This window comes from Podarcis pityusensis (genome assembly GCF_964106645.2).
Source record: "Podarcis pityusensis genome assembly, chromosome: 9".
NCBI classification, from domain to species: domain Eukaryota; kingdom Metazoa; phylum Chordata; class Lepidosauria; order Squamata; family Lacertidae; genus Podarcis; species Podarcis pityusensis.
The window spans coordinates 37,242,300-37,270,141 of NC_138034.1; the positions used below are offsets into that span (position 1 = coordinate 37,242,300).

At 44.7% G+C, this 27,842-nt stretch overlaps 1 protein-coding gene across 1 annotated transcript in view; it reads left to right on the plus strand.

Annotated features, from left to right (window-relative positions):
- Positions 1–713: 713 nt before the first annotated feature.
- Positions 714–27,842, plus strand: part of DCHS2 (dachsous cadherin-related 2) — a 107,053-nt gene continuing 79,924 nt past the window's right edge. The window contains exon 1 of the mRNA XM_081021325.1: positions 714–3,795. Coding sequence (XP_080877451.1) covers positions 1,987–3,795 — 1,809 coding nt within the window. The 5' untranslated portion in view covers positions 714–1,986. The remainder of the gene's footprint in view (positions 3,796–27,842) is intronic.

The following is a 27,842-nucleotide window of genomic DNA, read 5'->3' on the forward strand; positions in this document are numbered from 1 at the left end:
CTGCCTTACACCATCAGATCACAGGACCTTCTAATGCAGGGTGGTCAACAATGACTGGCTGCAGTTATTCAGGGTTTCAGGCAAGGAATATCCCAAACCCTACCTGGGGATGCTAGAGATTGGACTTGAAACCTTCTGCATGTAAAATAGATGCTCTACTACTAGGCAGTGATACAACTCCCAAGGTGTAATAGGATTTTTCACATTCTTCACCAGCAAAAGCAGCTGAGTATAAAGTGGTACCTCGGGTTACATATGCTTCAGGTTACATATGCTTCAGGTTACAGGTTACTCCGCTAACCCAGAAATAGTACCTCGGGTTAAGAACTTTGCTTCAGGATGAGAACAGAAATTGCACGGCGGTGGCGCGGCAGCAGTGGGAGGCTCCATTAGCTAAAGTGGTGTCTCAGGTTAAGAATAGTTTCAGGTTAAGAATGGACCTCCGAAACGAATTAAGTACATAACCAGAGGTACCACTGTACAGTGGTTCCTCGGGTTACATATGCTTAAGGTTACAGACTCCGCTAACCCATAAATAGTACCTCAGGTTAAGAACTTTGCTTCAGGATGAGAACAGAAATCGTGCAGCAGCGGCACAGAGGCAGCAGGAGGCCCCATTAGCTAAAGTGGTGCTTCAGGTTAAGAACAGTTTCAGGTTAAGAACGGACCTCCAGAACAAATTAAGTTCTTAACCCAAGGTACCACTGTAGTTCATTAATAGAAGCTGCTCAGAGCCAGATTCTTACCTGGAGCGTCACAATATTTCTTCCCACCACTGAATGCCATATTTTGAAAACTCCTTTTCTATGAATCCCATATATTCTCCCCAAGTCAACACTGCCATCTTGGCAACAGCTCATCCAGGTTTCAGGTCAGGTTGTCTTCTAGCCTTACCTGGAGGTGCCAGGGATTGGCCAACCTTGGGACCTTCTGCATAGAAGCAGATGTTCTGTTGCTCCAGGCAGCCCATCCCCAGTATTCAATCTTACAAGAATGTAAGTATAGCCCTCTCCTCTCCCTCCTCTAAATTGGCTTACAGGGCTATTGTTAAGGCTAGTAACTAGCCAAGGCATCTAAAATGCTTTGAATCCTTGAAAGTGCTTTACAAATGTTAATAATGATTCAATAAACTGGTTGTGCACAGGAAATTCATGGAGTGTATGTACAGTGTGTGCAGAGAGGGTACATTTCTCCAGCCACTGCAATGTACCTCCACATGTCATCATTTCCTACCTAATCCATAAGTTCCTAATGGGCTCAGGAATGACTACAGACCTACCGCTGTTTGTTAGTATTCCACACCATTGCTTCGCAGAGGGGGGATCCAGGGGGGATCCGGCTCGCGTTTGCGTTGCTATTATTATGAGCTGGGGTTTGCCTGCTCACCGGCTGGGCGCCTGCCCCCCCTCCCCCCGCGCGTCACGCTGCTCCCGGCTGGGTAATTAGGGACAGCCCCCTGCTGCAAAGTGGCTGTCGCCGTTTCTCCCAGGCGCGGAGTTTGCCCTTGCCTGCTGTCACATGGGGAGGGGGTGTGTTAGCAGCTCAGAGACGCGGAGGGGAGCAGCCGGAGCAAGGCTGCAGCAGCAGCAGCAAGCAGAAGCCAGCAGCAGCAGCAGCAGCAGCAGCAGCCTGAGCAAAAAGGCAGGGAGCTGTCCTCTCTCCTGGCTGCCTCCGGCACTTGTTATTCCCAGCCTGAACTTTTATGGGTGTGCTGGAAAGGAGGGTGAGGAAGGAGGTTTCTTTCTAGAGGAGCAGAAGGGCTGCAGAGCACCTGATTGCAAACGATGAGGCCGGTCGAAGCTGGGCAAGGCATAAGAAAAGCGGCCAAGGAGCAAAGGAGCGCCCGGCACCGGCTGTGGTCACTGTGACTTGGCTCAGCCACAGGCGCGCCTGCCTGCTGGGAAGAAGACTCGCTGCGCCCAGGAAGAAGCCACCCCCCGGGACCCTGGCTGGGTTTGCTGGTGAGACGGGCGGCGTGAGAGGAGCATGGAGCCCCGGCCACCTGCCCCCGGGGGCAGAAGGGGGTGCCGGAGGAGGGCCCGGGAGTGGCTGATCCCCCTCTGGCTCTGCGTGTGCGCTGCGGGGAGCTGCAGGGGACAGGTGTATAAGCTCAGCCTGGCGGTGGACGAAGGGCTGCCCGCGGACACGCTGGTGGGGGACATCAGCGCAGGGCTGCCCCCCGGCGAAGGGCACCCCGGCGGCTTCTTCCTCTCGGAAGGCAGCGGCGAGTCGGCCGTGTTGGCGGATTTCCACGTGCACACGGACACGGGCATCATCCGCACGGCGCGGCTGCTGGACCGAGAGCGCCGGGCGCGCTACAGCTTCGTGGCGGCCACGCTGCGGGGGGAGATGGTGCAGGTGGAGATCAGGGTCAGCGACGTGAACGACCACGCGCCGCGCTTCCCGCGGGACTGGGTGCGCCTCAACATCTCCGAGCTGAGCCCGCCCGGCAGCGCCTTCCGCTTGCCCGCTGCGCGCGATCCCGACGCAGACAGCTTCGGCACGCAGGGCTACTCGCTGCTGCCGCTGGATCAGGACCAGGATCGGGAGAAAGGTCCGCTTTTCCAGCTGCGCTACGGGACCCCGCCGGATACCCTGGACCTGGTGCTGCTGCGCCGCCTGGACCGGGAGCGGGCGGAGACGCACCGCCTGCTGGTCGAGGCTTGGGACGGCGGAAGCCCCCGTCGGAGCGGCCGCCTGCGCGTGGAGATCCAGGTGGTGGACGAGAACGACAACGCGCCCGCCTTCGGGCAGAGCGAGTACCGCGCGCGCGTGCGGGAGGACGCGCCCGTGGGCAGCTCCGTGTGCCGCGTCTGGGCCAGCGACCCGGACCTGGGCGCCAACGGCGAGGTGCGCTACAGCCTGGCCCGCCGCCAGGGCGACCCCTCGGCCGCCTCCTTCTTCGAGGTGGAGGAGCGCAGCGGGCTGCTGCGCCTGCGGCGCCCTCTGGACCGCGAGGCCCGCGCCCTCCACCGCCTGGCCGTGGAAGCCCGCGACGGCGGCGCCCAGCCCGAGCTGGCCACGGCCCTGGTGGCCGTCGAGGTGCTGGACGTGAACGACAACGCGCCCACCATCCACCTGCTCTACCTGACCGAGGGCGGCGCCAGCGTGTCCGAGGGGGCGCAGCCGGGAGACTACGTGGCCCGCGTGTCCGTCTCGGACCCGGACGAGCCGGGCGGCGTGGCGCTGAGCCTGCAGGGCGGCGGCGGCGCCTTCTCGCTGCGGCCTTCGGGCGGCGGCGACGGCGGCGTCTACTTCCTGTGCGTCGAGGGGCCCCTGGACCGCGAGAGGCGCGACGCCTACGAGCTCCGCCTGGTGGCCGTCGACTGGGGCGCGCCGCCCCTCTCCTCGCAGCGGGCGCTGCTCCTCCGCGTGGCCGACCTCAACGACCAGGCGCCCGCCTTCGCGCAGCCGCGCTACCGGGCCGCCGTCTCCGAGGCCGCCTCGCCGGGCACCGTGCTGCTGCGCCTCAGCGCCGCCGACGCCGACGAGCCGGGCTCGCGCAACGCCCAGGTGCGCTACGCGCTGGGCCCCGCCGACCAGGCGCCCGCCGCGCTCTTCCAGCTCGACCCGCTCAGCGGCGCCCTCAGCGTCCGGGCGCCTCTGGACCACGAGCGCCAAGCGGCGCTGGAGCTGCTGGTGCTGGCCAGGGACCTAGGCGAGCCGCCGCTCTCCGCCTCGTGCGTCGTCAGCGTCGCCGTGGAGGATGCCAACGACAACGAGCCCGTCTTCCAGCACCAGGTCTACAACGCCAGCTTGGCCGAGCACGCCCCGGCCGGCCACTGCCTCCTGCAGGTAACGGGGCGCAAGAAAGCGCGGCCTTGGCTCCTTGGTTGTTTGGAGGGGAAGGGGGGGGGTGCAAGGCCCTGAAGCCTGACAAGGTGCACCTGTTGAAATAGCTTCCTCTGCAAAGGAAGAGGACCTGCTGGTATAGGGCGGTATGCAAATTTAATAAATAAATGAAATACATAAAGGCCCTAAAAGTCTTGCTCAGATGCTGTGGAGAGTCCAGGGATAGAAGCCTTTCTCTCCATTGCATCTGAGCAGCCTTTGCAAGGTTGAACTCCACAAAGGAAATCTAGGGGCAGTTGTTCATAAGCAGCCAGTTGGGGCCTCAAGCGGCATGTGGTACCCAATGCCAATGGAGTTATTTGGCAGCTTGGGGAGAAAATTCCTCAGGGGCCCTGGCAATACAAAAACCACAATAAACAAATACAGTGGTGCCTCGGGTTACATACACTTCAGGTTACAGACTCCGCTAACCCATAAATAGTACCTCAGGTTAAGAACTTTGCTTCAGGATGAGAACAGAAATCGTGCTCCAGCGGCGCAGCAGCAGGAGGAGGCCCCATTAGCTAAAATGGTGCTTCAGGTTAAGAACAGTTTCAGGTTAAGAACGGACCTCCGCAACGAATTAAGTACTTAACCTGAGGTACCACTGCAACTGTTTCTGGCCCTTTCATTACACTCCAAATCAGCCTCCTGAGGTGACGTTCTGCCTCAATCTGCCTCTTGGCAGGGCTGGCCCGCCCTCGTCATGTGCAGCAGCCATTGCAGAGCAGATTGCCCCTTTTGCATGGCAGCCCAAACTTACTTTGTCTGTGCAGGGATATGTGCAAAGTGTGATCCCATGTATGGCAGCAGAGAAGCACAGCTGACTGGCATTTGTGTTGTGGGCCTGTGCCCCTGAGGTACCTAGCAACACTCCTGGATGAATGGTTGCAGACAGTGATGCAACAGTTTCAGCTGGATTCAAACAAAGAGGAGAAAAGGGTGACGTCTCCAGGGGATGATTTGGTTTGGCATGATGACAGCCTCTTTGACACTGTAAGTGAGATAGCAGTGACCATTTCCTGGAAAAAAGATTTTTCTCTCTAGGTAGTGATGATCTTGCTGTTGGACCATGGTCTGGCCAAATAGCTTTTACCTTTTAAGTCACACAGTGATTCCTTCACTACATCCTAGTTATTTGCATAATTTAATATTGAGTCTTCAAATAAAAAGATCATTGCTAAGGAAGAATAGTTTTCCCCAGTTATAGCTTCTGTGCTGTTCCTTTCCTTTGTGATTCCTGAATACCCTTCTCTCTTGATAAATTGTCTGGCTAACTTTGGTTATGGAGTGAGAATTGACATTCCTGCATTAGCCAAAGAGCAGGTGACTTTATATTTGGGTAGGGTGGTCGCCACTTGCAGCTAATTTTATGTTATCAAAGTATCATGACTCCCTTTTCCATCTTCAAATTTTGTAAGCTCCTCAGAGCATGCGCTGCTCTGGTTCGCCAGAAGCGGCTTAGTCATGCTGGCCACATGACCTGGAAGCTGTACGCCAGCTCCCTCGGCCAATAAAGTGAGATGAGCGCCGCAACCTCAGAGTTGGTCATGACTGGACCTAATGGTCAGGGGTCCCTTTACCTTTACAAGCTGTGAGACCATCTTATTCTATTGACAAAACCAAAGTTTCAGGGCTAAATTCTGGCCTTGCTTGTAATGTGTGTTGTAGTGGACTTTTAAGTGTACAAAATGCTGAAACTGACTTAATTGCATATGAATAGCTCAGTCCCAGGGACTTGGACTGAATGAGTGAAGTTCAGTACTGTACTGGCATTTACATTTCCCACCTCCTACAAGCTCAGGCAAACAATTTGCAAGAGATACATGCAAGTGTTAACTGTTCACTTATATGCTCTCAGACGATTCACTGAATCCTTAGTGCATCCCTGGGGAGTCCTGTGGCTGTCAAAATGGCCCAGTTTGTTCTGCTCATATGATGATTATGATGGTTACCTACTGTTGCCTCTCTTTATTCTCCTGTTATGCACTACAGTATCAGCACTGCATACAATGTTTCGGTCCTAGCTTGTGGAAACCTCTGTTTATAAACGAAAAGTGTAGCCATCAGTTCAAGCTCAGCCTAAACTCGAATTAGGCTTTAAATGCAGTTTACAAACTGAAGTGGAGGTGTAGACCTCAGTTCCATTTAAAAGCTCAGTGTTTAGTTCAGTGTTAAAATCTAGGGTGTGAGTTTGAATAAGAGTACATTGAGTCAGATCCTTGCATTCGCAGAGATGCTCTATGTAATTGCCATTCATTGTCCTCTGCTTTGATAAAAATCACTATCCCCACAGGACTCAGCTGACCTAAAGCCACCTTTAAATTTCTAATCACAGGTGTCAGCAGCTCAGTAGATCACACTCTTATTTTTAAACGAGGTCCTCTTAATCTAACTGGTGGTAAGCAGAGGTTGTGGGGAGGTATCCAGGGGTATAAAAGTAAGGCAAGCTTATGAGAGACTGTACTTCACTGTGCTTAAGGGAAGCCGCAGCTGACAAAGTGTCAAGGCAAACAGTTTAGCAAATGGGCAAGTTAAGGCCCTTTCCAAGAAGAGGTAACCCATCTTACAGACCCCAACTTTGCACGTGAACAAGCCTAATAAACAAACAGTTGTGAAGGTAGAAAGCAAGCACTGGGCATGAAGGCTATCCAGTGTACCTGTCTGGTGGACAGAAATTACAGGTGTGGGCTTGGTACAATGAGCTCCTGGTTCTCGGGGGACAAATTTGTTCCCTTAGATGGCCAGGTTGTTGGCCTGGAAAAAGTTTGTGGTATCAATCTGAGGATGAGGAGAATTAGAGTTTGTGGTATCAATCTGAGGATGAGGAGAATTAGAGAAGGGGCCCATTCACCAAGGGACGCACTGTTACCCTCCTGCACAGAGGATATGTCATTGGTTTTCGGTGGCCACTAGGCATGTTATCCGAATACTGTTTCCAGAATCAAAGGTAGCATGCCGCTGAATGTCAGTTGCTGGGGATCAACAGCAGGAGAGGGCAATTGCCCCTTTGTCTTGCTTACGGGATTCTCAGAAGCTTCTCATTGACCACCGTGGGGAATAGGATGCTGAATTAAATAGGCTCTGTCACAATGCCAGCAGCAGTGTGATCCTAGCAGGTAAGGAACTTGTTGGACAAGATCCACATTGCAGGTGTGCATTGGCCAAGAATGTGACTTACGCTATCGATTTCTTTTAAAATATTTTATTGAAGTTTTAAATACAGAGAAACAACTTGGGGTTTGAAGAAGCTAAACACTTGTACAGGTGACGTTACGGAACTTATTGCCATTTATTCTGCTATCAGTCTTCACTACTTTGATGGTAATGATGCTGTTTGGTTGTGGAGGTCTTCCACAGGCATTCCTATTATTGGTCGTCCCTTTGCATTGTATGCAGGTCCTATTGACTTACTCCTTGGTAAGTGTGTATCGGGTTGCTGACTTGGTCTCCCTTAATGTATGGCTATCAGATTCTTCTTCGGAATTGCCCTTAAGCTTGTGGTTGGCAAGAGGTGTGCAGGGCACTGGATCAATAGAATGGAGTAGAAACTACATCAGCAACAGCATGAATGGAGCAGATATATGTGACTGGACAGGCTCCAAACCGAGTGGAGTTATTACCACAGCAGAAAGCCAGGCCAACAATGCACTCTAAAGGAAATATTTCATCAGTAGAAGAACACATTACTTGCACAGGGAAAGTTTGAGTAATTTCTATAAGCACAGCCACATGCTAGTTGTTCTTACGCATTTTGAATGGGCCAGATATTTTCCTTGTCTGTAATTAATGAGCACCATTTGGCAGAAAGGTGGGGTGCAAATTTAACAAATAACTGATATAAACAAATACAGATGTAGTAATTGAATAATTAGGCTCTGGTGTGCTGTGAATTATGAAACAGTGTTCTCCTAATGTGTTAAGTTTGATAAGGTGGAGCACTGCTCTAAAGCAAGCCAGACAAATGCGATAAGATTTTCAGATTTTGAAAGGTTTGTTGGGAGCCTCTGAATGTCATTTGAGCCTCATTTCCTTATCTTTTCAGGTGAACTGTATTGTTTGTTAGTGTGGATGTGGTATCCTCCATGTATGGATTCACCTACCTTAATGTAGGTCTGGCGATCTTTCTAGCCTTTCCCTGAAAATCTACATATTTAGTTGCTATTGTCAGGAACTTTCTTAACATACAACCCATATCTACCTGGCTGTTAACTTCAATCTTGCTTCTTGTGCCATCAGTGAATCCAGCAACCAGTTGTTCTGTCTTCTAATATGCTTTTAATTTTTCTATAAACCAGGGGTGGGGAACCTCAGGCCTGGAGGCCAAATGTGGCTTTGCAGGCATCTCTTGGGACCTTCTCTAGGCCAGTCCTGCTCCATGCCTTCCTTGAAAACTTTTGCCTGATTGTCATGTGGTCTTGAGCTGTAGTGATGCATCTTCCTTGTTTGGGTGGAGAGAGGTGTGTGTGTGTGTATAAACCTCAGATTCATATTGTACAAAGGTACGCATTACATCCATCGCTCCACCTACTTCTGCCTCTGGCTTCTCCAACCAATGGCGTACGGTCCCTGGAAGGTTCCCCACAAAGGAATGTTGCCCTTGGATTGAAAGAAGTTCCCTGCTGCTGCCATAAGCTGTTAGCAAATTGTTAAATATTTTCTGTGCTTAACCCCAGGCAGATCCTTCAGCTTTTTGCTTTCAGAACCGCTTTGTAGATCTTTCATGACCCATAAAACTCTCTCTATGATTTAATGTACCAAGCCCTTTTCCTGCTTTGTGTGAGCTGATAGAATGTTTTCTAAGTTCGCCAATGGATCCAGTGTGTTGTGTTGATGATATGTAGATAATCTTATGTTTGATTTTATGAAGTGTGTTGCCATATAGATTAATAGCACAGTGGTGGGGAGCCCATTTCAGCCTGAGGGCATCCTTCTATGATGGGCAACTTTCAAGGGGCTGCATGCCAGCTGTTGGAGCAGGGGGACAGCGGTAAAAGTGGATGAGGCCAGAGGCGAATGATGGGAGGGGCAACAACTGTGAGTTTTTTTATACTAGGCCGCATTCCAGCTGGACAAAAGCCAGAGGTCTCTCTACCCCCCCCCCATCTATCTGTGCTGTTACACAAGGCACATTGTCACAGGTTGACACATTTCCAACCAGGCAAAAGCACTTGACGAAGATGCAAAACTGGACCAGTGAGGGGTTTAGCTTGAGGAGAGTCCTGAGCGCTAAAGGGAGGGAGGCCCAGAAACTGAGGTTCCTCTCCCCTGCTTATAGGGAAACTGCTAGGAATAGGAAATTAATTTACACCATCCCCAGGTCTCTAAATGCTGGATTTAGATCTACGTGTGGAAACAAAAGAATTGATGTAGATTCCAGAGATCAATATCAGTGTTGTAGATCTGAGGAGTATTGAAGCCAGTTGCTAATTTATGGTATAAGCCAGAGTTTCGGTGACTTCAGATGCTGCTGCCCACATTCGTTGTCCAAAGCCGAAGTGTTGTATTTCCATGGGGAGATGTGTGTGCTACAGATGTGGAAATGCTATAAGCACAGTCCTTTATGGGGGGAGACGGTCTCAGCTTGGGATAGCCTTAATAAGCGTGCAGAACGGACAGTTCGCTCCTTCTCACTTTCTCTTGTTTAGAACATCTGAAGCCACTCAGGCCAGCATTTCTTGTAAGCAGACCTTGAAATCTTGTTAAGATTCAGCTCTATAACTCTAGGAAAGGAGAAGCTGCTCTGGCATCCACCCTTGTTCCTCCTATAAGAATGGAACATTTGCAGTCTACTGAAAAAGAAGGCATGTCTTTCAGCATGAAGATAGTGTGGGGTTTTTACCAATAGGCAGTGCTCAGAGCTTCCAGCAGCACCAATGGAAATAATTTTAAAAATAAAATAAAATAAAAACATTCAAATTATGCATAGTGCTTGCTGTTGGTGAAACCTCTGATCAGAAAAGATTCCATCTGCATGCAATTTTGATATAATCTATTTTCATTTGGGTTCCATGGTGTAAGAGATTTAAAGTACTTTTTTTTCCTTTAAAAGCAACTGGACAAACTTTAATTGCTGAAAGGCTGCAAATGTTCCAGACAAGAAAGCAGATGATTGTAGGTGGCCTGCGCTCAAGGTATTCCTAGTCTGTCAAAACCATTATGCCCAGGCGCAGCAGTACAGTGGTACCTCGGGTTACATACGCTTCAGGTTACAGACTCCGCTAACCCAGAAATAGTACCTCGGGTTAAGAACTTTGCTTCAGGATGAGAACAGAAATCGTGCTCCGGCGGTGTGGCAACAGCCCCATTAGCTAAAGTGGTGCTTCAGGTTAAGAACAGTTTCAGGTTAAGAATGGACCTCCGGAACGAATTAAGTACTTAACCCGAGGTACCACTGTAAATGTATTTCGTCACCCCTATTCCTAGTGATTGGACAACTGTCCAGAGCCTCTTTGTGAGATGCATAAGAACCTGTTGAACCTCTAAGTGACAGACAGCATAGATACTTGTGTTTATTGCTCCTGTCATTATGCATGTGTATGTATTGGAAAGGTGTCTGAATCTGGGAGACTCATGGAATATGAAATAGAGCCCTGGGTAACAGTTTTGTATCCTCTTTGTGCCATGCCTTTGTGCAATAAGGTTTTAATTGTACCTCTTGAACATTGCCATAGGCGTAGGGATTTCTTTTTGTTTGTAGATTTCCATAATTAAAAATTGAGCATTTTTGTTTTTGTAGTTTTTATACTTAAAAAAAACCAAGCCTTTTGGATGAATGGCAAATTTATTAATTTCCCCCTGAGCATCTCAGAATTCCATTGAACTTGCTCCATGCTATTACTATTACATTAATAATGTTAATCGGATTAATAATGAAATATCTGGGTGTTGGTTTTTTTTTTGCCAAACTAATGCAAATACTTAAACAGGGAGAAATCATTGATTCCAATGGGTGTGGGGCAATGTTCTGCTCATTGCTCATTCTATGCTGTGTCACTTGGTACCCTAATTTACATTTTACTGAATTCCCTGGTCCATGACTTGAATTAAGGTTCAATCAATTGGCTGCGGCAATATGACCTTCCCAAGGTCATTCTGTTTTCTGCTTACAAGCCAATCTTTTCTTGTCACCGTAGTCTTGATAAACACACATTTTGAAGTGGAATTAAAAGACAGCCAAATATATCTCATTAGCATTTCCGCCCCTTGAAGTTAATGTGCCTTTTCAGATTTAAATAAATCTTCCACGTCTGCATTAAATCTTTCTTGTGGTGCTTTTATATGGGTACATGGACATTTGACCCATTGTTTCAGCTTGGCATTAGCGACCGTGTATTGAGGAAAAAGTGCTGAAGCTGATTCATTTTGTTTCAGGCAGTGTTCTTTTAAAACATACAAGAAATTTAATGGGAGTAGTTGTGATATGATTTCAGGTTCATTGTTACAACTTCCAGAGGGGTAGTTTGTTGCAGTAAAAACAATAAAGTCTTGTTGTACTTTAAATATTAATTACATTGCCCAGGACCCAATTTCCTGTTGAGCCACCTTTTCCTACATTAATCCACCTGTTGATTGAAATTCTGCTACCTAAGTATGGTGGGTGGTGACCAGGCAAGGAACTTTTCTCACTTTCAGAATGGCCTTCCCAGGAAGGCCCACCAAGCTCCCTCATTACTATCATTTAGATGCCAGGAGAACACATTTCTGTTTTCCCAGCTTTTTAAGTATGGTTAACGTTTGCATCTTTAACTGAGAGCAGCATTTATCTTTTACTATCAGTTTGAATGGACTGTTGCTATTTAGTACGCTGTATTACTATGTATTATTTATTTAATTATTTGCTATTTTTATGGTACTTCTGTTATATCTTACTACTTTGTTAGCTGTGCTGGAAACTTACGTTTATATATTCAAGAGTATTATTATTATTTTGCACTATAGCTCTGCTTCATCAGATGTAATCATACCATGTTATTGTTGGTTTAGAGCAGGGGTTCATGGTCTGCAAGCCTCATGCTGGTGGTCTGTGAAGTGTCCGTGAAGAACGGTGGGAGGATCAGCAGCCCCACCATTCTAAGGTTTTACACTGTATGTTGTTGCAGGATAGAAGTAGGTTTTCATCCTCCCCACTGCAGTTGGCAGGGCGGCCTGCATTCCCCTTGTCTCATGCTGCCTTTTCTTTCTGAGTCTACTTCATTTTGGAGGCAGGGAAGATAACTGGATGTGGAAAGTCCCTGAGAGGAGCAAAAATGGTAGCAGTGTCCTTTGCCATCTAACTCTAGAAGGCAGGTAGCTGGCATTCAAGAAGGTTGCACTTACATGTTCTCTCCATGATTGTCATCTGTTCTGGTGGTTCTGGTGGCTCTTCCCACTCTTCCTTTCACTGTTGGTGCATGTGTGCCAGGGGCCTGTCAGTCAGTCATTCAGACAAGCAAGGGCTTGACAAACTGTGCTGTTAATTCCCAATTGCAACTGTGGTTGCTCCAATCTCCAAAGTGTCCTCCCTTTGTTTTGTAGCCCCCTTTAAGATATCGTGGTTCTCCCCCTGCACTTCAAAGTGGAAATCTCCTTTCTTCCTCAAGAGTCTGGATGTTCTCAATGTGAATGGTATTGTCTGCGTCAAGGGACTACGATAACAAGGGATAAAACTAATGAGAGGTTTCAGAGCTGCAAACCATGATGCTTGCAAGTAAGCACTATAGAACAACTATTAGGCTTCCTTTTGAGGAAATGTGCATGGGATCAAGCTTCTAAGGCTGCAGTCCTATACACACCTACAACTGATCTTGGTGGAGCCTACTTCCAAGTAAAAACTCATGGCATCAGTGTAACAGAATTCAGATTCTAGTCCAACAAAATGCAATAGAAATAAAAGAAGCAATAAAAATTCAATTACACAGCATTCAGCACAGTGCATTACAATTGCTACAATAGACAGAAAATTCATCAAGTGGTCTGCCAACAATTTTCAAGTGGTCCATGGGCAGTGAAGGAAATCACTGGTTTAGAGATATTACATCCTCGTCTCTAGTTTGGATTGGGGGGTAGTGAGGTCTGGGAGACTTCAGGTTGGATTGTTGGCTGCTACAGCTGGGTGTTGGCAAAAGGTATGACAGTTTCATTTCTTGGGATGCTCTTTAAAGGAGTAATTTTTGGCAATTACTGACAACACAAGTTAGTCCAAATCTGCCTGTTTCCTGAAACTTCAGCTTTACACTTTGTAAGCTTTGCCATTATTGTCACTCCTACCGTGGCAACAAATTCATGTTAAATGTTCTCTATTTCTAAGAGCAGTGATTTAAAAAATGCAGCTTAGGGGAATGGGAAAACTGAATAGGATTCAGGATTGATCTTCAGTTTAGTTGATACTATTTTTTTACCTCTCTTTCTGTCTCTGTTTTTCATGGGCAGTAATTACTACATGGATTTGCAACAGTATTATGCTATGCTTCTGTTGATAAGCTATACAGGGCACCTTCTTAAGTCAGGTACAAATGAACACGATCAGATGCAAAATCATGGTTCAAGAGGCAGAGACAATTGTCTGCAGTACTCCATGAACCATAAACTAGGATGATCTGCACACGCATGTAATAATAATAATAATAATAATAATAATGAAAGAAAAAGAACCTGTGAAGGCTGCAGAGTAGTGGAATGAATTGTAAAATGAAAGAAAGGATACTCACAAATTCTCCACTCATGAGAATTTCACTGAATTTTCCCCTCCTCTTTGATACTTTTAAAATGCAATTTATTTGTGTACTAACTGATGCAGAATGGTTGGTGGGGAGAATGTAGGATACATTTTTGGCACAATGCTACCTTCATTAATCTCCAGTTATCTCTGTTTAATCTTTACTCCAGATTGGAGAGTTCACAGGCACACAGATGGTGGGCCTCTTTCCTCCCCTCATCTTTTTCTGAGTTGATTTCTGCCCCCAGTTGATGACAACCTCTGGCTTCGTCTGTCATAACCTGGGGAAAGAGAGAAGAGCCATGGGTAGATTTTTTTTTTTTTTTAAGTGTTTGTAGTTTGGACCATAGGTATTTGCTGGACTGGACTGATTAACAGTATGCTTCATTTAACAGAATCCATCCCTGGGTTCCTGAGCATCTTTTGTACACTGTTTATGTCCTCATTGCCTCAAGATTATTTACCTGATCCAAATCTGAGACAGGCATTCCACTTGAACATGTGTCCTTGCAACCTCTGCAGGCTTGTGTGTGAGAGAGAAGTGCTTCATTTTTTCTTCTTCATGTGCCTGAAATAAGCTATGATAAACCTCATCCCTGAGGAAAGGAACTAAGAACAAATTAAACCCAGCACTTTAGAAGGTAAACAAACAGAAATAAAAAAGAGGAATTGGAAAAACAGCAATGGCACCAAATAATAAACAGAAATTGATGGTCTCTTGAACATTTCATGGTATGCACAGAAACAACAAATAAGACTTTATTAACATTTCTAATAAAGGCAGCTGATGTTCATAATGCTAATGTCAGCCAGGTCAGCATGGGTAATAAGTTTGCCTTTTATCTTAGAAATTTGTTATAGATTGACAGCCTGAGCAGAAACCCAAAGCTATTATTCTTTCTAAATGAGGGCTACAGAACATTTGCTGTAGCTGTTCTGCAGCTGCGGGACAGAGAGTGTATGATCAATAGGAAAACAATGTCCTTCTGGTGACTTGTTTGATGAGCACGAGGACACATTGACTGACTCATTAAGTAAGTTTGACTGTGCATCTCACCTCTATTCCTAAAGCAGGAGTAGGGAAGTAGATCTGGCTGGTGGGCTGGATCCTTATCTTCCCCCATCTCCTGCAGGTCAAGTATGACAGGTGAGGGTGGCTACCTATCAATCACGTGATGTCATAACGATGTCACAAGTCGAGCATGTTAAACCAGCAACAAAGCCATAAAATTATTTTGCTTCATTTCTAAAACAAATTTAGTAAAATAGCAAAAAAATACTTTTTTTTCTTCTTAAAAATTTGAGAAAATAAATAAATTCTAAACTAAATAGCTCATGCTCACAGGTCCCCTGCCCCCATTAAAAACCAGCATCTGGGAATCTTGTTCTTCCTCCATACTCCAAAATCCTGTATGGAGTGGCTTGGTAAAATGATGTTTACTATACATTTGTAAAGTAATTTATGTACAGGCTGTGATATACTTTCACTTCTGAATAGCCTTTGAAATGTTATGAGACACAGTAAAAAGTAACATGTTTTATCTTATGCCAATAACCACTCATTCTAATGACGTATGTGGTGATGTGATAGCTTTTGTATGAAGGCAACCATAAAATGTATTGTATGACACATGGATTTTTAATACTGGTTTAGTTAATTTAAGGAATCATAAACTCTGTGATAGAATAGACGTATTATATAGGATCCAGCCCACAAAACTGTTAAAGCTGAACTATTAGCATGTGAGATCAGGACTGGAGAAACTGCCTATGAGCTGGTATAAAAATGTGGATGGGGTTAGCTCTGCTCCAGAATCTGTTTTTGATTTTTTTTTAAAGGAAAATGTGTAGGCACCATCCCCGTCAAGAAATCATGTATTTATTTATTTAATATATTTGTATCCCACCTTTCTCCCAAGTTGGGATTCAAGGTGCCTTGCAATGTGTAAAACACAAAGCAACAAAAACAATCTAGCTGAAAACAATAATTAAAATACATCAAAACACACTTAAAAATTAGCATTGCCTGACCTTAATTGTCGAAGGCCTGTCTGAATAAGAAAGTCTTAGGCTGCTGGCAGAAGGATAACCAAGAGGGAGCCATTCTAACCTCTCTTGGGAGGGAATTCCATCGTACAGGATGAGCCACAGAAGAGGCTTTCCCTTGTGTCATCACCAGCCATGCTTCTGATGTTGATGAGACTGAGAGAATGTGCTCAACGGAGGATTTTAGCACCTGGGCGGGTTTGTATAGGGAGCGATTCTAGCAGTGATTCTCCTGGTTCTCTGGCAGCAGTCTTTCCCTGGCTTACCTGGAGGCACTAAGGAGTGAACCTGGGATCTTTTGCAACCAAAACATGTGCTTTACCACAGAGCTATGGCTCTTCCCCAGCCCCACCACTAGAATTTCTTCCACTGGTATATTTCTGAATCCAATCCATTCTTACATTTCAGGAAGACGGAGCAATTCTCCTCTATAATAAACCTAAGATTTTTATTATTTTGGTATGATTTTCTTTTGCCAATTGTGTTTATATAGATTTTATATCAGGCATATAGAGTTTATATCAGGCATAGGCAAACTTGGCCCTCCAGATGTTTTGGGACTACAACTCCCATCACCCCTAGCTAACAGGACCAGTGGTCAGGGATGATGGGAACTGTAGTCTCAAAACACCTGGAGAGCTGAGTTTGCCTATGCCTGGTTTATATTATACATAGCTAAGGGGTTTTGTATCGGTAGTGATAAAGCCTCTTGCTTAGCTGCTCTTACACTATGGTGAAGGGAGCTGAAGGCACAAGTGCCTTTTCCCATCATTTGCTGGTACTTTCGCTGACCTTGGCTTATATGTGTCTCCAATAGCCAGTCAGATCTTCTAGAGCAGGGGGCAAAGAAAGCATTAGGCCAGGGCTGGGGAACCTATAATCACCCAGTTGTTTTCTGCCAGCATTGCCAGTGGTCAGGAATGGCAGGAGTTGTGGCCCTTCAGTTGCTATTGGACTCCCAAGTTTCCAACCCCTGTTCTAGACCATGGAAGGATTGCTTTATGCACAGTGAAGTTGTTGACATTAGCTGCTATTTTGAGGGTCCAGAAGTCAAAAAGGCCGAGCCGAAAACGGTCGGGATAAGTTAATGCATTTCTCTCACTGTTCACATAGCCCTGTTAGGTTGCCATGTTTTTCAGTTCATGGTATATGATTTGTGACTTCTGTTATGTCTGCTCATAACATAAGCACAAGGTCACTGTGCAGCCCATGTCACATCAAGTTTTGGTGATGATGTGTTACCATTACTGTTGGCGTGCTTCTCACAAAGTAGCTTTCACACTGTTTCCCCTCTAATGCATGGCATCTAGGACACTGTTATTTATATAAATATGCTGCAAGTGTGTGCACTACCAGAATGGATTCAGCAAAGTTCAGTTATTCATGAAATTAGAATGTTTTAAGAGAATTCTCTTCCTGAAAACGTCAACCCAAACCCAATATTCTTTGTACTCTTCTTCCTTATCACTTCTGCTGTGCTTCTGAGAGTGCAAAGTGCTTATTTTATTTTTTTAGCAATTAGACTCTTCAGACTTTTTGGAGATGAAGGAATTCTTGAACTCATCATCATTATTATTTTTCTGCCCGCAGAAGCAAAGGACAGATAAAGCCTGAATTTGCAAAGCATATTCGTTTGTATTCCTAAGACAAAAGTTTTCAGTGTCCATTAAATATTTTGCTGACTTAGTGAATCTAGATTAATGGCTAAAAATAGAGTTTTGAGAGCAGTGGGCAGGAAAGGCTTTGATTAGGTGAAGAAGAGGAAATACGATGGATGATGAGTCTTCCACAGTTAGCGCTTAAAAAAGACAAATCTCCCTGGAGAATTCCACATTCTTTTAGTGTGCCATAAATGTCAGGCGCAGTCGAGACCACAGAAAATGGATAGTATGGAACGTTCCTAGATTTGCCTTAAAGAAAGAAGGCTGAATTCTGTAACTGAGTAACAGTGATAATATTCTTTTCCTATATTTATATTTTCCCCAAGAGGCATAATAGGCAGTCAAAAGCTGTTGGGTTTTTTTTTAATATATATATATACATTTGTAATCTTTGAGCTGGAGGAGACTCTTGAGAGTCCCATGGACTGCAAGAAGACCAAACCTATCCATTCTTAAGGAAATCAGCCCTGAGTGCTCACTGGAAGGACAGATCCTGAAGCTGAGGCTCCAATACTTTGGCCCCCTCATGAGAAGAGAAGACTCCCTGGAAAAGACCCTGATGTTGGGAAAGATTGAGGGCACAAGGAGAAGGGGACAACAGAGGACGAGATGGTTGGATAGTGTTCTTGAAGCTACCAGCATGAGTTTGACCAAACTGCGGGAGGCAGTGGAAGACAGGAGTGCCTGGCGTGCTTTGGTCCATGGGGTCACGAAGAGTCGGGCATGACTAAACGACTAAACAACAAATCTATGAGCTCTTAGCAACATGTACCTTAGAAGAGTTCAGGGGTGGATGAGTTCAGAGATTGTAGCAAGTATTTTATTTCTGGGGAGGGGATGGGGGTATTCAAGCCTATCTGGAGGTGCCAGTAGACTTGGTTAGGAAAAATAGAGGGATCCTTACATTAATGCTATGCTTTTAATTACCCTCCCCCACCCATTTCCCATTAGCTCTGCAAGTGTGGGGTTTGGATCATTTGCTCAGCCTTTAAAGTCACTCTTCTCCAGCTCAGGAATTATCCCCCTTTAATTGCCTCTCACATTTCATGGACCGAGTCAGGTACTTGCTTTGATTTAGCAGAGAAGAGTATTGGATCTCTTAAGAATTCTAACAGCACTATTTCACACGCATTTGTGTTCAGGAGGAAGTTGCTTCGGGATTTGGAATGAAGTGGTGCCATCAATATGCTGATTACATTCTATTTTGTTTCTCTTTTTCGCTGGATCCAGAGTTGAGAGCAATGGATATCCGATGCAGGGATCAGTGGGTCAGGAGGATGCTGTTTAACCTGTGTAGTGTGGTGGTGATATAAGTATTAACCAAAAGCTCTAAATGGCCAAGACCTCAGATTATTTGAAGGATTGTCTGCTCCCTTTCAATCTGCCTGGTACTTAGGCCTTAAAAAATCAACAACACCCAAAGTAGTTCTGATCTTTTTACCTTTTACCACCAGTAAGGCAGATGTTGACAGAAGAAACCTGTAACTCACACACCCTAGGCATCTTGCCAAACGATGTTTAATTAAGGCAATGCTGCTATTATTTAATTATTTTAATGGGTTTTTAAAAATTAATATTATTCATTTAGATGTCAAGTGAATATGGTACAATTGTATCTTCATAATAGGGATGTGGGATTGGACCTGTTTTGTTTCATTAAAAAAAGCTGTTTTAGAAATGCCATCTTACAGGTACAGTGGTACCTCGGGTTAAGAACTTAATTCATTCCGGAGGTGCATTCTTAACCTGAAACCATTCTTAACCTGAAGTACCACTTTAGTTAATTGGACCTCCCACTGCCACTGCGCCGCCACCATGCGATTTCTGTTCTCATCCTGAAGCAAAGTTCTTAACCCAAGGTACTATTTCTGGGTTAGCGGAGTCTGTAAACTGAAGCGTCTGTAACCTGAGGTACCACTGTATTTTGCCTTGTAAAGATTATGGAATTATGAAATATGCTAACCAAAAATGATGACTAAAAGGTAAAGGTAAAGGACCCCTGGACGGCTAAGTCCAGTCAAAGGTGACTATGGGGTTGCAGCTCTCATCTCACTTTCAGGCTGAGGGAGCTGGCGTTTGTCCACAGACAGTTTTCCGGGTCATGTGGCCAGCATGACTAAACCACTTCTGGCACAACAGAACACCGTGACAGAAACCAGAGTGCATGGAAACACCATTTACCTTCCTGCCACAGTGGGACCTATTTATCTACTTGCACTGGCATACTTTCAAACTGCTAGGTTGGCAGGAGCTGGGACAGAGCAACAGGAGCTCACTCTGTTGCAGGGATTCGAACTGCCTTCGAACAAACCTTCCGATTGGCAAGCCCAAGAGGCTCAGTGGTTTAGACTTCAGCACCACCCACTGCAATGATCAGTATAAAACAAAAGTATTTATATTCTACAAGTCTATGTACCCTGGACATGTGTGGTCCTTAGCACTGCAGTTTTGTCCTGGGAGATTTCTTTCCAACCTTACATTATCCTGCTATAGCAACCTTGGATTAGAACTCTCTTTTACCTTTTTTTTGTCCAGCCGTGAAAATCCTTACAGTGCTTTTCTTACGGTACTTTTGTCTATTGGAAACTTTGCCATCTAAACACCGTTGCTGATAGGAAACCCTTTACTTTCTTCATAGCTTTGAAGAACCATGGGTGCAACTAAATTAAGACCCCTAGTTTTGAAAACTACTTCCTCTTAAGAAAAAAAGATGTTTTTGAAAAATTGTCCCTTATCAAAGTTTGAAAATGGTTGTGGCCATTCATCGCTGGTTTTCTTGTCTCTTCCATTTCCTCTTTTGGGGCCAAACAAAACATTTAAAAAATGTAAACCAGACTTTGCTAATTCTTAAGATTTCTGTTGCTTACAATCCAAACTTTTCCATAAAGGTCAGAATATTTTTAGACCTGTGTACTTGAAATAGTCCCTTCACTTTGAAGTTTGGATTATTTTAAGCATGAAGCTGTTAATAGTATTGCAACTCCTTTTTTATATACAGAACAAGCAAATGTATGAATTTCCAGACCTGACACATGTCTTAGTCTCCTGCAGTGACCTTGGAAGGCTTTTCTATCATGTTTTTCTTCCCCCCTTATGTAGAGAATTGGATTGTCATGCTTGTGTCTGCTTCACTTCCAGTGACGGTACTTACATCTGGTACTTGGAAAAGGGTGATGGGAAGGGCAGTTATTTAAACCTCCTAGACATGCTTGAGACAAACAACTTGTGTATGCTTTATTGTTCTTACCAATAAAAACAAATGCATATGGTTCAATGTAATTTCCAAAGTACTGGATGTACATTTCCACGCACAGAAACTATTTAAAGCTGTTGCACATTGAGTTGTTTTTTCTGTACATTCCATTTGTCCTTTGCTTTGAAAGTGCCGATAGACCTGAAAATAGCCGTCCAGAAATTATTCTAAATAGAATTGTCTATAGCATTCACTATCACTATACCGAACTCGGAATCTGCAGTGATTTTGGGTGATACGGTGCAAGACGTAGACTGATGCAAAAAGCTCTAATTCTGTGTTGGTGCACTTTAAATCTGAGGACAGGATTGGACCTGCTTTGCTGTCATGGCATGTTTCGGTAGGTAGTGGTGTTGAGACAGGGAGAGCTATAAGCACCTGGGATTGTTGCTTAGCAACAATCTCTTGTGCTCTTTGCTGCTTGCAAGATATCTGCAAGCAGTAGGAGGAATGTGCAGGCCACGTTGTTAGGCAGTGGCCTCAAATAGCTGCATCAGGTGAGCACATGGTAAGAAAGGGACACTTTTATCTTAAAGTCTCACTTTTTTTCAAGGGCCAGATAGCTTTCAAGCATACATTTTGTTGGGAAGGAGTGAAAAGGGTGGATGGATGGCACACACCATTTGCGGCAAAGGCAGTGATGGGGAGTTTCATAAATTATTTGGTCTAGCAAGTCCCAGTCCCCTGCTTTTTCATAATAGCCTGGATTCTGCTAGGCCTTATGGTATCTAAAAGACTTATGCTGCAAGGATAAACTCCCACCATCTACTTCTCACTGCCCTGTCTACGTTTGAACACATGTCTTATAAATTCTCAATTTTTTTTTAGATACCTCTTTGGACAGATGGACTGCCTGTATTTATCTATACATTTAAATGCCTATATTTTCACAGGCATTGCTATTTTATGGCTATTCCCAAAGAAGAGTTTAGGGTTGACAGAGGCAGGTAATAATGTATTTAATCAGGAGTGGGCATCAGATATCATTGTATAAGAAAAAGAATCATAATGGCCCATTGCTGCAGTTCTGGTCTGAAACCTACAGAGGACTGATAGTCTCTAATTTTTGAGAATAATTGCTTGCTAATATCATCATAGTGATGAATACAATATGTCCTCTACAGTGGTCCCAGTTGGGGAGATGGGTTTCTTGCTTGAGGGGAGGCATGCGCTAGGCATGGAACAAGATCATGTACCATTGATCATAGTTTAGGAACCAATATGCAAAATCAGGCCAATCTGAGGCTGAGTTGTAGCACGGCAAAGTCAAACAAGTCAGAGTCCATTGAACAGGATCAGACAAAGCAGAGGTTAGATGCTAGTGAAGTCAATCAAACAAAAGCGGAGGTTAGGCCCAGATAAGCATAGCCAGGTAAAGAAGAGGTCAAAAATAAAAATAAAAAGGTGCATAAATTTAAAGCATACAGCTTGCATTTGGGAATCCTGTTAAGGGTGCTGGGAATTGTAGCTCTGTGAGGTGTGAACCATGGTTCCCAGGATTCTTGGGAAGAAGCAATGTGCTTTAAATGTGTGGCATGCAACCCAAATTAGCACCATGGAGAGCTCCAAGTGGTGTCTAAATTGGAAGTCTGACAAGGCAGGTTTGCATGTTGCTCCAACAGCCAGCAAACCAGACTGAGCCTTAAGCAGGATAGCAGTTTCCTCTGATAAGCTAGCCCTGGCCCTACTAAGGGAAGCCTCTGTTCTTAAAGGAGCTCAGCTTGTTTTAGCAGTGATTGACTCTGGTGGTGCAACAGAGACCACAGTTCTATTATGGCCTCTAAGGGAAGTCCTTTGAGTCTGAGGAAGGCAACGCAAGCTCTTCTGGCCAGAGAAGTGCTGGCAGCCTCTGATCCTAGAACTCCCAAAGAAGTGGAGATATCAAAGGTTGGATCTGAGGACAAATCACCCGCCTAGTCCAAGATGTCCTTTGTATTCATTCACTCTTCCTCTAAGGACGAAGAATTATCATCCTGGATCATGATAATTTCCTCCCCAGAAATTTCTCTGGCTTGAAGGAGCCAGCATGTTCTGCAACAGTCCTAGATGTGGACGGGGACTGCCTGTATTTATCTATACATCTATACATCTATACATCTGTATTTATCTATACATTTAAATGCCTATAGTCTTATTGGGCTGCATGCCTCAGAAACAGGCTGCTTCTGCTTTAACTGACAGACCTCACCTGAACTCCACCAGTGAGGTAAGGCCTGGAAGATGTACCTCTCTGCAGCATTTTCCCATAGACTTCTGGAAGCTGCAGAACAAAGCTGAAGCAACATTCCTTATTACCTGATCTACGCCCTGCAGGTGACTTTTAGCCTTGCCTCCAGCTCCCATAAGAAGCTGTCCTAGATCCTTATGTGGAAATAACACTGCATGCCCCTTGCTGTGTAACCTGCTGAACTCTGCAACCATCTAGGGGTTACTGAGTGGATTAACTTACATTGGTATGTAACTGGTAGGTAAGGCATCAATATTTCCCAGTTTGAGTAGTGTTAAGGCTATGTGCTGTTGGCACGAAACATGATGGTGAGGACTAATTTTGGGTTGGATGAGCATTATCTCGAGTCGCTGCAGTATTCAGGAAACATTTATCTGATTGCATTAGGTTTAAACCATAGTCCAATGGAGGCATGTCTGCAAGTCTGTAAGTGATGCACATTTGATTTCTAGTAGCATGGAAAGCAAAGCAGAAAAACGAAAAGGAATTAACCTGCCCCCCCCCCCATATGTAGAAACACGATGTATGCATGGAAAAAAGGGCATGAGAGCGGAAAGAAGATGTTTTCCTAAAAACTGCAGAGGAGAACTAATTCATGCTGTGGTAACGTCTTTGGTCTCTCGGTTTGATTTTACACAGATAATTTCCTTCGAAGCTGTGTTTGAGCTTTTTTCGCAGTGGCTCAAAACCAAAACATTTATGCAAAACAAAAATATATTTGGTCAGTATTTTTGTTTGTTCCCTTTGATGACACTCGAGGCAAGGCTCCATTCTCCAGGATAACGTTTTTGTTTATTCATTTTCTTTTTAAAGATGCCTTTGAAGTTCCAGCCTGCAGTATTGTTTTTGCGTCACTATAGTTCCAATAATGGTTTTATGCTGCTACTAGGCTGCTTGAGCATTCTGTTTCCATTTAGCAAGTCAAAAACAAGAGAGTGCTATGGATTTTCTAAATTAAAAACCATAGTTTTAAATGTGCATGTCATTAATGTGGTGTTGCCAGTGATCTCCCAATTTACATTGGTAGTTTAAAAAATTGCATATGGGGCGTTTTCACGCTAAATGGCTGCGACATGGAACTAAGCTACACGTGCTTCAATCTGATAAGCGGAACGCTAGGTTGCTACTCCCGTTACCTTCATGTGCTGATTTCAACAAAAGCTCATTTTGTAGGGTCTTTTGCATGGTCAGCGAAAGCACCCAGGTAACTGGAGTCTACCTAGTGTGGGTCAGGTGGTGGCAAAAGTAACCCAAGCCAAATGTAGACCATCATCTCTGTATTTACATTCCATGTTCTGTACATTAACCCAGCCCCCAGCTCCTGCTGGCTTCCATCTGCACTTGATAAGCTGTTCTAGTTGTGTGAAAGCAATCTGTCAAATGTGGAGCTGTCTAAGCCTAGATTGGTTTCTTGAGTGCCTTTTCAGATGCTGGCGGATTTGAAACCAGGTCAAATTTTGTGGGGAGTTTTAATGATTCGCCCTGGGACAAAAACTCTCCAGAACAGACCTAGAATTTGGAGAACTTCACAGATTTGAAGCTTTCGTTGCTGTGGCTGGTCTTGCTTGCACAGGTCCAGGTGATAAAAATGTTGAGCACTTACACAAAGTCTCTGCTACTCCTACAGCCAGCAAGTATACGCAGAGTTTGTTGCTGGAGCCAGGACACAGAAACTCCAAAATGGACACTGGCATGCATTTCCAAGTTCAGCAGGATCTAGATGGGAAAATCCAGCTCTGCCAAGTTAATTCCATATTTATTACACTTAGAGGTGCCAGTCCTGTCCATGCCATCACCACTGCAAAACTAACTAGGCAAAAACTTTCCTCTATAACCAGGACTTTGGCTTTTAGCAACTATCTTTAGATTGAGGCAGGATGTTTTTAATGTATTTCTTTCTCTTCTTGGTTTTAATGTATCTGTGTGAGGTTTTCTGTCTGTCTCATTGGATGTACCGTAATTCCTGGACAAGATAAAGCGACTAACAAATTCAATTACTGTATTTTTTGCTCTATAAGACTCACTTTTTCCCTCCTAAAAAGTAAGGGGAAGTGTGTGTGCGTCTTATGGAGCAAATGCAGGCTGCGCAGCTATCCCAGAAGCCAGAACAGCAAGAGGGATTGCTGCTTTCGCTGCGCAGTGATCCCTCTTGCTGTTCTGGCTTCTGAGATTCAGAATATTTTTTTTCTTGTTTTCCTCCTCCAAAAACTAGGTGCGTCTTGTGGTCTGGTGCGTCTTATAGAGCGAAAAATACGATAACCACCACCACCACCAGACAGAGGCTTGGTACATAAGGAAGTAGACAGTAGGTTTAAGAGGATCATTTCATATGATATGAACCTCTTGTTGCATGACTGAAAATTGATTACAGAAATGACTGGTACAGACTAAAACAGGGAGTATCAACCTTTTTTGGGTCTGTTGGCTCATTTGCAAATCAGAGAAACTGTTCTGGGCAGCACACACAAAGCATCCAAGCATACACTGCAGGTGATTCTGTGGCCTGCAACAGAATGTTTTTTCAAGCCTATTTTCAGCAGGGGGAGGGCATCCTCTGGGTACCAGAAAAGGCCTCTGTGGGTACATGTGCAATGCCGGGGACCATATTTCCTTCTTCTGGTGCTTTCTCCCATAAATAATTCAGCCTGTAAGGAAAAGGAACCATGATCAACAATTGCCAAAATAATTTTATATATCTGAAGATTCACTTACAGTAGCATTACTTTGCACTGTTTCTCAAAATCATGCCCACAGACATAGTGAATAATGAAGGCCTACATGAAACACTTATTGATCCTAGTTTACTGTAGCCTTTCTAAACACTAATAAGAGTTATTGATTGCATTCATGGAGCACACCATGCTTTCTCACAGAATCTGGCATTCCGCCTGGGTATCGGCATAAGTAGAAACTTTTAGAAACTGACAAGCTGGAAACCTCCAGATACTGACAGGTAAAAAACTGAGGGAGAACAGCTCTGCTTCTACAACTGGGAAGCTAAGTACTATTTTGGAGATCCAGAGAGTCATGTGTATGAGTGTGTGAGAGAGTTCTCCCAGTTCTTTTACAGGAGTCTTCCGAGCCGCTTGACAAGCATCTCAGAAGTGCCAAAAGAGGTTTCTGATGCAACATAAATGTGGGTTGTGGTGAGGTGGGTAGAGAGATATATGATGCCTCACATGCGCCCTCAGGTCTGTCAGTTTTTGTTGTTGAGCTTCTAAATGGGGGAATTAAATGAATGTTGTGACCTAATCCCTCACCTTTCCACCCTTCCCCATCTGTTGCAAAATATAGTTGAATTAAGGGTAATGCCTAACATGTGAAATGCGTTGTGCTGCTGCTGCTGGGAACCACAGCATTTTTCTCCTTGGCTGCTCTTTGTCTGGTTGGTCTCTTCCTGATTTGCTTTTTGCGAGTTTCCCCAGGTCACGCTGCAATTATAAACATCATAGGAGGTCATTTAAATCTGTAGGTAGGAAAGCTGTTCACTCCCTAACAAGCGAAAGGAACGGGAACTCTGGAAAAGCTTGCAGTGAAAATAATACATAAATGGATCCATTTGAATACATTATACCCAAACTGATAGTGGCCATTCTTTAGAACAGATTTTTTTTAAAAAAAATAACCTGAATTAATTTATTTGCTTATTAATAGCATTTGATGAGGTTGCTATTATTAACATAGGCGATGAAGAGCCTTCTCAAGAAAGGTCTAAATTTGAATGTATATTGGTTCAATCAGCTGGGGTTTTTTTTTGCTTCACTGAATATATAATTAAATACATGCTGACAGTATTTAATATTCATAGCTGTAAACATTTTAAACTAGTGGGATTAAAAGGGAACTTTTGTAGCTGCCAAAAAAGTGTGGCAGTTTCCTAGAACAAGAAGATCGTGTTTTCTTCTCCTTATGCAAATAATTTAGCATATAAGCAAATGAGAGAGTGAGCGAGAGAGAGCAACTATCTGGGAAGCATATGTTACAATGTAAGACTTTATTTTGTTTAAATCACAACAAAATTACTGATTTCAAAGAACCAGTCATGAAGAAAAACAACCATTTGTCATAAAAACAGCCCAACCACTTGTGTTGATATAAAATATTGTTGTACACATGCTGCTATAACCTAAAGCGCTTTGAGTAGTACCTAAGATATTGGTTCCAAAACCTATGTGAAATATAGGAGGTGAGATGTGTAACATCTAAGAAGAAGCAAACAGATGAGTTGATCTCACTTCTGATCTCTGAGCTTAATCTGGGATAAAGGTACTTCAAGAAATGAAGTGCTGTGAGGTAAGGTGGTGGGGATGCTTTCGCCCTCCTTATTTGTGTACTTATTTCATGTAAATTTGGTACTCCCTTTGTATATAAATAGTGGAAATGTGAATAAATATATGTGGACAAACAACAGCAGATGGAAATATAGCAAAGGACAGGATCAGGAGGGGGTGGGGAATGAATAAAAGCAGATGACCAGCTAATACTGTCAGTGTAGGAGCGGAAAAATAAACCTATGCAAAACAAAGCATAAATTTGCCAAAAGCCTAGCTAGAAAGTATATCTTAATCTGACAGTGGGGTGAACTTTGGGTTGGGGCCAGACAGGCATTCTGGGGCCACAGCCCTCCACACTGTAGGAGGGGTAATCAACAAGGCCTCAGCACAAACCTTTCCTGACACCCACAATGTCCCCTCCCCTCTCCTTCCTGGAATTAGGTTTCCAAGGAGCATTCTGTTTTAGCCAGTAAATTCATGTGGTGAGTGCTTGGTTCTGGTATGAGTGTGGTGCCCACGACAGTTTCTCTGGCTTGCAAATGCTCCCACAAGCCCCACATGGTTGGAGACTCCTGTTAATACAAAAAAGGCCCTGCCACTCAACCTTTGGATAGTGTGGCAGGGCAACCCGGAGGAGTGGGGAATTAGGTGGGAGAAGGCAATCCCTAAGGCAGGCATGGCCAGACTTGGCCCTCCAGCTGTTTTGGGGCTACAACTCCCATCATCCCTAGCTACCAGGACTAGGAGTCAGGGATGATGGGAATTGTAGTCCCAAAACAGCTGGAGGGCCAGGTTTGGCCATGCCTGCCCTAAGGTAAGCAGCAGGGCCAAAGTCATTTAGGGCTTTAGATAC